The 10020-nt window shown below is 41.7% G+C and overlaps 1 protein-coding gene across 6 annotated transcripts in view; it reads right to left on the bottom strand.

Moving 5' to 3' along the window:
* The window catches only part of SLC49A3 (solute carrier family 49 member 3), a 234996-nt gene that overhangs the window by 213500 nt on the left and 11476 nt on the right, over positions 1 to 10020 (bottom strand). For 5 of the 6 annotated variants that reach the window (XR_013622518.1, XR_013622520.1, XM_078772542.1 and 2 more), the window contains exons 4-6: positions 9279 to 9355; positions 8974 to 9111; positions 6350 to 6466 (exon numbers count right to left, since the gene is read on the bottom strand). Coding sequence is in view for 3 of the 6 variants with exons in the window: in XM_078772542.1 (XP_078628668.1) it covers positions 6350 to 6466; positions 8974 to 9111; positions 9279 to 9355 (332 nt within the window). In the remaining 3 variants the exon portion in view is untranslated. The remainder of the gene's footprint in view (positions 1 to 6349; positions 6467 to 8973; positions 9112 to 9278; positions 9356 to 10020) is intronic. The other variant, XR_013622519.1, reaches the window with a different exon arrangement.

The raw sequence follows: 10020 nt of genomic DNA, 5'->3' as shown, positions 1-10020 counted from the left end.
GAAGGGAAGGGGGGACGGAGGGGGAAGGGGGAGGGAAGGGGATGGCCAGTCAACAATGACGTTGCAGTTCTCATGGTCGGAGAGCAGCACAACAATCGGGACATAGTCCTGCATATTCGCAACAGCACGAAGCGGATTTTGGAGACTCACCGATCCTGTGACGTCCTCCAGTACCGGCGTTGCCGGGCGGGGGAAGGGAGACCCGTACATTCCCAACCCGTACATTCGCCCTCTCGACTCAAGCTCACTCGGACAAAAGCCTCGCACAAATTACACCGTGAAGGCCCAATGGTCATGTCTATGCCACAAATCACGGGCGCACTGAATTGAAAATATATAGAACGCTCATACTCCGTGAAAAGTGAAGCCGCCGTGTCGCCATCTTGGTCAGCACGACTCGACCAACTCGCTTCGCGGATCTCGTTTTGTGCGGCAATAAACTGCTCCAATCGGTTACGGAAGGGTTGTGGAAAGACGTTTCACAGCTGTTTCAAAGACATTTAATTCATTATCGCACAAAATCGATACAAAACACGATCGCATAAAAGGTGAAAAAACGTGTGACATGTGACGGGATGGAACATCACGTGATCGCTCTGAGCGAATCAGTCTGGCGGCAGGAATGGAACATCACGTGATTGCTCTGAGTGAATCAGCGAGCTGCTCTGGAACCGGCTGAGATTAGCGGGTACTTCGCTGAAATGCGCTGAGGTAAATATGAATAAAAAATATGGATCGTCAAATATTTTGAGTTCGGCCATGTTCGTCCCACGCTCAATGGCCATGTCTATGTCAAATATCAAGCACGTAAGCCTCTCCGTTTAGGAGTCTATCGGTATCGCGCGCGCACACACACACACACACACACACACACACACACACACACACACACACACACACACACACACACACACACACACACACACACACACACACACACAGTGTTTTATATATATAGATTCCTCCATTCATGGAAAATATTCATTGATAATTAAGGTGTTTATAAATTATTCCTCCATTCATGGAAAATATTCATTGATAATTAAGGTATTTATAAATTATTCCTCCATTCATGGAAAATATACATTGATAAATAAGGTATTTATAAATTATTCCTCCATTCATGGAAAATATTAATTGATAATTAAGGTATTTATAAATTATTCCTCCATTCATGGAAAATATACATTGATAATTGAGGTATTTATAAATTATTCCTCCATTCATGGAAAATCCCTGGTGTTGGGCTAGCGGCTAGGGTGCCAGCTTAGGATCCTAGGATCCTGGGTTCGAATTCCGGTCGATCGCTGAATGAACGCCAGGGGGGTTGACTCAGCCTGTCATCCTTCCGAGGTCGGCTAATTGAGTACCAGTTAACTGGTAATTCCCTGTGTGTCCGCCAGAGTCGACTAACAGGGTTGGTGGCAGGAAGGGCATCCGGCCGTAAAACATTGCTTCAAAAAGGGGACCAAAAAACAACAACATCCACGGTGCCCGAAAAAGGCCAACCCCGCCTTGCGGGGAAAATGGCCTCTAAAGATGGTTATGTTTTGTTATTTTATTCATGGAAAATATTCATTGATAATTAAGGTATTTATTAATTATTCCTCCATTCATGGTAAATATTCCTTGATAATTAGGGTATTTATAAATTATTCCTCATTCATGGTAAATATTCATTGATAATTAAGGTATTTATAAATTATTCCTCATTCATGGTAAATATTCATTGATAATTAAGGTATATATAAATTATTCCTCCATTCAGGGAAAATATTCATTGATAATTCAGGTATTTATAAATTATTCCTCCATTCATGGTAAATATTCATTGATAATTAAGGTATTTATAAATTATTCCTCCATTCATGGTAAATATTCATTGATAATTCAGGTAAATATAAATTATTCTCATTCATGGTAAATATTCATTGATAATTAAGGTATTTATAAATTACGAGCAGAAGTACCCGGTATTGCCGGGCGGGGGGAGGGGAGGGGGAGGTGGAAGGGGAGGGGAAGGGGGAAGGGGAGGGGAGGGGAATGGGGGGGGAGGGGAGGAGAGGAGGGAGGGGACAAGAGGGGGGGAGGGGAGAAGAGGGGGGAGGGGGAGGGGAGGGGAGAAGAGGGGGAGGGGGAGGGCGGGGGGAGGGGGAGGGGAGGGAGGGGGAGTGGAGGGGAGGAGGGGGAGGGGGAGGGGGGGGGAGGAGGGTGAGGGGAGGGGGGAAGGGGGAGGGGAGGGGGGAAGGGGGAGGGTAAGGGTGGAAGGGGGAGGGTAAGGGGGAAAGGGGAGGGGGAAAGGGGGGAAGGGGAGGGGGAAAGGGGAGGGGGGTAGGGTTGTAGGGAGAAGGGGGGGGTAGGGTGGAGGGGGAAGGGAGGGGGCAAGGGGGAAGGGGGGGGGAGGGGAGGATGGAGGGTGGAGGGGAGGGCGGAGGGGATGGAGAGGGGGAGGGGAAGGGGGGAGGGGAGGATGGAGGGGGGAGAGGGGGTGGGAGGGGGAGTGATAGGGGGAGGGGAGGGGGATGGGAGGGAGAGGGGGAGGGGGAAGGGGAGGGGGGAGGAGGGGGAGGGGAGGGGAGGGGGAGGGTAAGTGGGGAAGGGGGAGGGGGGGGAGAGGAGGGTTGTAGGGTGGAGGGGGAAGGGAGGGGGTAGGGTGGAGGGGGAAGGAGGGGGAGGGGAAGGGGGGAAGGGGAGGATGGAGGGGGGGAGGGAGAGGGGGGAGGGGAATGTGGGGAACGGGAGGATGGAGGGGGGAGGGGAGGGGGGAGGGGAGGTAACATTACATTACACACACACAAACTGTTTTATGTTCAATGGTCTGGCGGCGGGGATGGAACATCACATGATCGCTCTGAGCGAATCAGTGCGCTGCTCTGCCACTGCCTCAGATTCCGTGTATAATATTCCTCGCTGAAAAAAAAAAAATGTGAAACATGCTACTATCTATGCTAAATCATGCTAAATCATGCTAAATGCTAATCATGCTAAAATCTATGCTACTTGCTGTGAGTTTATGGCGGCAAGGAACATCAAGTGATCGCTCTGAGCGAATCAGCGCGCTGCTCTGCCACCGCCTCAGATTCCGTGCATAATATTCCTCGCTGAAACAAAATATGGATCTAAAGATGAAAGAAAAAAAAAGCTATGTGGTGTGAATGGCAATGTTCCTCGCTGAAATGTGAAAAAACGTAATCGCTTTTCGCTCTGAATTACGTGCGAACGCGTAACTGTGAGTTTATGGCGGCAAGGAACATCACGTGATCGCTCTGAGCGAATCAGCGCGCTGCTCTGCCACCGCCTCAGATTCCGTGCATAATATTCCTCGCTGAAATGCACTGAGGTAAAAATATGGTAAAAAAATATTATGAAATAATTTTTTTTAGGTCGGCCATATTCTTCCCAGACTCAATGGCCATGTCTATGCCAAATATCAAGCACGTGAGCTTCTCCGTTTAGGAGTCTATCAGTAACAACACATACACACACACACACACACACAAACTGTGTTTTATATACTAGGACGTGCCCGTACGTGGGTGCCCGTTCCTTGCCAAAAAAAAAAAAAAAAATGTCTGGGCGTGCCCATGGGCCCATGGGCGTGCCCGTAAGTGCGTGATGTGACCGTACAATGAATGTATCGTCCCGACGCCGCAGCTCGGATGGCGCTGCAGTTAATCGGGCCTGTATCGGCAGTTATTATAAACGTGTACTACAATCGATCGTACCTTACAGCGTCTGCTCGCCACGTTCAGCATCAGTACGTCGTCACTATGACTATCCGTAAGTCCGGAAGTGACGTCCTCATTTGACTGTCCGGAAGGTCGCATATCGCAGTTACGATGAATCGCAAATTAGTTTTAATTAGTTTTAAAACATAGTTTAACGCCAACATAGTTTGCCAACGTGAAATAAATGAATACGCTCTCAAATGTGCCGTCCGAGGCAGAGTCTGTTCGCCACGTTCGGCACACGTGATAGCTCGCTGCTCTCTGATTGGTTGAATCGTTTTTTGGACATAGCTCGGTAACTACTTCTCCGATTAATATGAAACCTTGAAAAGGCACATCCTCAGGTCCCCAGCAATATACCTGGCAAGTTTAAAGTATATCGGACCCGTGGTTGTCGAGAAACAGCGGTCACAGACACACAGACATACACACAGACATACACACAGAGATTACTGGAATTATAGATAGATATAGATGCCTCCATTCATGGTAAATATTCATTGATATAATTGAGGTAAACATAAATTATTCCTCATTCCTGGTAAATATTCATTGATAATTAAGGGATATATAAATTATTCCTCATTCATGGTAAATATTCATTGATAATTTATTATAATTAAGGTATTTATAAATTATTCCTCATTCATGGTAAATATTCATTGATAATTAAGGTATTTATAAATTATTCCTCATTCATGGTAAATATTCATTGATAATTCAGGTCTTTATAAATTATTCCTCATTCATGGTAAATATTTATTGATAATTAAGGTATTTATAAATTATTCCTCATTCATGGTAAATATTCAGTGATAATTAAGGTATATATAAATTATTTCTCCATTCATGGAAAATATTCATTGATTATAATTAAGGTATTTATAAATTATTCCTCATTCATGGTAAATATTCATTGATAATTAAGGTATTTATAAATTATTCCTCCATTTATGGTAAATATTCATTGATAATTAAGGTATTTATAAATTATTCCTCCATTTATGGTAAATATTCATTGATAACTAAGGTAAATATAAATTATTCCTCCATTTATGGTAAATATTCATTGATAGTTAAGGTAAATATCAATTATTCCTCATTTATGGTAAATATTCATTGATAATTAAGGTATTTATAAATTATTCCTCATTCATGGTAAATATTCATTGATAATTAAGGTATTTATAAATTATTCCTCCATTTATGGTAAATATTCATTGATAATTAAGGTATTTATAAATTATTCCTCCATTTATGGTAAATATTCATTGATAATTAAGGTATTTATAAATTATTCCGCATTCATGGTAAATAATCATTGATAATTAAGGTATTTATAAATTATTCCTCATTCATGGTAAATATTCATTGATAATTAAGGTATTTATAAATTATTCCTCCATTTATGGTAAATATTCATTGATAATTAAGGTATTTATAAATTATTCCTCCATTTATGGTAAATATTCATTGATAATTAAGGTAATTATAAGTTATTCCTCCATTTATGGTAAATATTCATTGATAATTAAGTTATTTATAAATTATTCCTCCATTTATGGTAAATATTCATTGATAATTAAGGTATTTATAAATTATTCCTCATTCATGGTAATTATTCATTGATAATTTAGGTATTTATAAATTATTCCTCCATTTATGGTAAATATTCATTGATAATTAAGGTATTTATAAATTATTCCTCCATTTATGGTAAATATTCATTGATAATTAAGGTATTTATAAATTATTCCTCATTCATGGTAATTATTCATTGATAATTTAGGTATTTATAAATTATTCCTCCATTTATGGTAAATATTCATTGATAATTAAGGTATTTATAAATTATTCCTCATTCATGGTAAATATTCATTGATAAATTAAGGTATTTATAAATTATTCCTCCATTTATGGTAAATATTCATTGATAATTAAGGTATTTATAAATTATTCCTCCATTTATGGTAAATATTCATTGATAATTAAGTTATTTATAAATTATTCCTCCATTTATGGTAAATATTCATTGATAATTAAGGTATTTATAAATTATTCCTCATTCATGGTAAATATTCATTGATAATTTAGGTATTTATAAATTATTCCTCCATTTATGGTAAATATTCATTGATAATTAAGGTATTTATAAATTATTCCTCATTCATGGTAAATATTCATTGATAATTAAGTTATTTATAAATTATTCCTCCATTTATGGTAAATATTCAACCTCACATCCTGCTGCTTTGGGACTCCACTAACCAGGCCTCTGAGCCTTTGTTCTTCTGACAACAGTCCAGCTGGGTGCCATCCTGGACATGGAACAACTACAGAGCATGTTATCTGAGGCTCTTATGCAACTTACACAAGGCCTTTCTATCTGTGTATCACACACAAGGCCCATCTATCTGTTCATCTCACACAAGGCCCATATGTTTGAGCGTTTCACACACAAGACCCATCCATCTGCGTACAACCATGAAGCTTTCTCAAAATGTCACTGGAATAAGACATAACAGTGTACAATGTACAAATCTTTAAATACCATACATATATCCCATAAACATGACATGTGATGCATGACTGCATGTAGTAAATCAATGTGGTTGAATTACATCAGTGTATCCACGAGCACATAGGATTTGTGCCAAGAGCGTGGTGAAGCACGTGATGACACCAATTCCTGTTCCAAAACACACCAGGAGGATTAGAAAAGGTCCATTGGTGAACAACTGAAAATACAACAAATAAATAATTACATCCTGAGAACAATTGAGACATGAACAATAGAACCAATGAGGTCATCAAGGCAGAGAGAATGAAATTAAATATGTAAAGTCTCAAGACATTCTAGGGACAAACACACAAACACCAGCAGCTGAAAGTAGAGCTTTTGATCCTCTCTTCTGGGCCTAGGTAAGGTAGCTGTCATCGTTTTTCAACCTGGTATTTTCAACCTGTGATGGGTTTATGGTGGACAAGCATCGAAGCAAGATCGGAATGTTTACCTCAACTCTTAATGTACAAAATTGAGGCTCATGGAAGAGTCGGGAAACAGAGGGTAAAATGGCAACAAACGGACTGCGAGAGCGAAACAGAGAGACAGAGACAGAGACAGAGAGAGAGACACACACAGAGAGAGAGAGAGAGAGAGAGAGAGAGAGAGAGAGAGAGAGAGAGAGAGAGAGAGAGAGAGAGAATCTTCTCCATTTTGCCCTATTTTCTGCATCTCCCCTTGTCAACCCCCTTGCCCGCATTTCTTCTTCGACCATCTTTAGCCAAGTCTTTCTCGGTCTTCCCCGTCCTCTACTTCCTTCTACATTCATTTCCATCACTCTTCTTAACCAGTCACTTTCATCCTTCCTCAACACATGACCAAACCATCCCAACCTGTTTCTCTTCACAGCATCCATCACAGACTCTATTCATCCATCACTCTAAGTTCCGAGATTGAACGACACATTCCGTTTGTCAGATCAGCTTTGTACACACAAGTCTTGCCTTGTCCCATCATTCCATCGAACAATCCTTGTCACATTTTCCTTAAAAGTATGTAGCTGTCTTGATTGTATACCTTTGCTGCCAAATAACACTCATTTCCCAAAGTTGCATGCTGCCGGTAACCTTATTAGCCTATCTGTCCCCACCCACATTCCAGGTATGGTGCAAAATATGCTGCAGGTACCATTTAACCAGTGTGGTGAACCCAGTGTTTAACCTTTGCCCAGGTGATGAGCAAACTTAATGTAACTCCCTCCTTCCCTATCAACAGCGGTGTTCCTCAGGGTTCTGTTCTGTCTCCAACACTCTTCCTTCTTTTTATCAACGAACTTCTTTCTTCTACAAATAACCAAATGCACTCATATGCTGATGACTCAACGTTGCATTCCTCCATGTTTTTCCCACCTGCCCCATCTTCCCTCAATCGATCTGCATCTCGTTTGATCACAGCCACTTCTTTAAATTCGGATTTGGACAAGATTTCCCAGGGGGGCAAATGTAATCAGGTTAAATTCAATGTTTCTAAAACTCAATTTCTTCCCATATCTCTCTCCGAAACTCCTCTCATCTCTCCACAATTACACCACGTGATACAATAAACCTACTAGGTATTACCCTAACTTCAAATCTATCCTGGAATCCACACAATACACAAATAGCGAAGTCTGCCTCGAAGAAACTGGGAGTCCTGTTCAGATGTCGAAGATTCTTCTCCTCTCAACAGTTGCTTCAACTATATAAAGGATCGATTCATCCTTGTATAGAGTACTGCTCTCACATCTGGGGAGGTTCCAGCTCCGCTTACTGGACAGAATTGAATCCAAAGTAATTCGACTTATCAACTCTCCCAATCTGACCTCAAAACTCGACCCGCTCAAATTACGCCACAAAGTTGGCTCTCTTTCTCTTTTTTTTTTACAGATATTACTTTGGTTTTTTTCTGCCGAGAACTTGCTGCCTGTATACGTCCGCCATTAGCGAGACCACGGAATACTCGACAAGCCACTACACCTCATGATTATTGTGTGGCCATTGGCAACTCAAGGGTGGGCCGTTATGATGTTTGTTTCTTCCCCTCCACTGCCAAACTCTTTACCTTCACATGTCTTTCCAAACACTTACGATCTTCCCCTTTTCAAAAAGCAGATTCTCTGCTTTCTCAAAAACTCTTAGAAAAGTAAAGAAGGAGAGAATAGTCTATCAATGCAGCTCTTTTATTTGGCCTGGCCTCGATGAGGACGACATAGTCTGTGCCTGGAGCCGTCTACATATTAAAAAACAAACAAACAAACAAAAAAAAACACAATCGATCGCTGCATCTAGAATACCCTAAATGTGTCCACCCGGAAGTGCATAAGCACACCGAGTACATGGAGGGAAGATCCTTCCTCACAGCCTGACCCCATGTTTTGAGAGTGCTAATTAGGTTGTCCTCAAAGTTTCATCTTAAAATTTCAAACTACCGAATCACAACTATGGTATAGACCACTGTGGCCCTCAAAATGCCTATGATCAAGGCTTTTAAGCCCTTTTACCTTACAGAATGAACTACATCAAAATGTTGGGTTTGTTTCACCTTTGCATTGAAATATCCATAAATGAAATGCTCTCAACGAGCACCAGATCGTCAATCCTGGAGAAAATGAGCTACACTCCAAATGGTGCTCCGAAGAGTACCACAGCCGGTTCATCGTGGTGGAACTGGTGCAGGCTCGTAGAGTCACTTTGTAGTACAAACCTGTTTGATGTTTATCAGGAAGGGTTGAATGCTCCGAGCGGCTGTTCCGAGAGAGGGTGGCATTAAAGGGGCACTGCGTCGCACAAGACAAATGGCAAAAAGGGCTCCGATCAAAGCTGGAACAGCATACACGATCAGCTGGGGGAGCAGGGGCGGGTTGGAGATGGGGGGGGGGGGGGGTTACGTTTGGGGATTCAATATTGTTACGATGGAGCAAGATGACGACGTGGGAGTGAAAGATGAGGGGTTGTGGGTGGATATGGGAATGCCGGTAGAACGGCGAGGCTGCGTGTGACCGACCGTACCATCGTAGCCACCTGGTCGTCGCTGTGCACGATCAGGGGAGAGATCAGGTTGGCGAGCATGATTCCCAGAGGATTGGCTTATGGAAGGAAAACAGAAGTTATATATTAGTAAATGTGAAAAAATAAACTCACAAATGCAATCCAAAATGGCAAAACAACAGTAGATTTTCAAAAGAGATCAAGATGATTATGTGGAAATACAAACAGGAAGCAAGAAAACGGAACACGAAGACCATGTCGAGCATTTTCTTTTTCTCCGAGTGAAAACACAAGTAAACCAAGGCCCCTTGGGGAAGTGCGAGCAGTAGTGGAACAAGAAAGTTGGAACACGCTTCACAACATCACTACCCCTGTAATTGGCTCCATTTGCAATTGGACAACTGAAAAGGCCTTTTTCTCCAAAGTACTTGATGATAAAATTCACTCACCTGATGATAAATCATCAATTATTGAAAAGGATAAACTGTTACCTGGCAGGACAAAGTGGAGGTATGCACACTCGACTCTGAGCTGTCTAGCCTGGGTTTGAATGTCGAGGCAGCTGTAATCTGCAATTCTGGCGTTTCATGTACAGGACGACGCACCAATGGGTGCTGCCCCTCGGACGGACGTCTCGCAGCATTAGTGGACAAAAAGTTTGGGAACCACTGCTATATATAATGGAGGGAAAGTATGTGTGTGTTGTATATTGTATGCACCATCAACTCCTCCGAGAGTAGTTGACCTCGGAACCTGAAATTTT

Source organism: Myxine glutinosa, chromosome 2, assembly GCF_964187855.1.
Source record: "Myxine glutinosa chromosome 2, kmMyxGlut1.1, whole genome shotgun sequence".
Classification (NCBI taxonomy): Eukaryota; Metazoa; Chordata; class Myxini; order Myxiniformes; family Myxinidae; genus Myxine; species Myxine glutinosa.
Note: the sequence above shows the minus strand (reverse complement) of the source record. Positions and strands in the feature narration are given on the sequence as shown.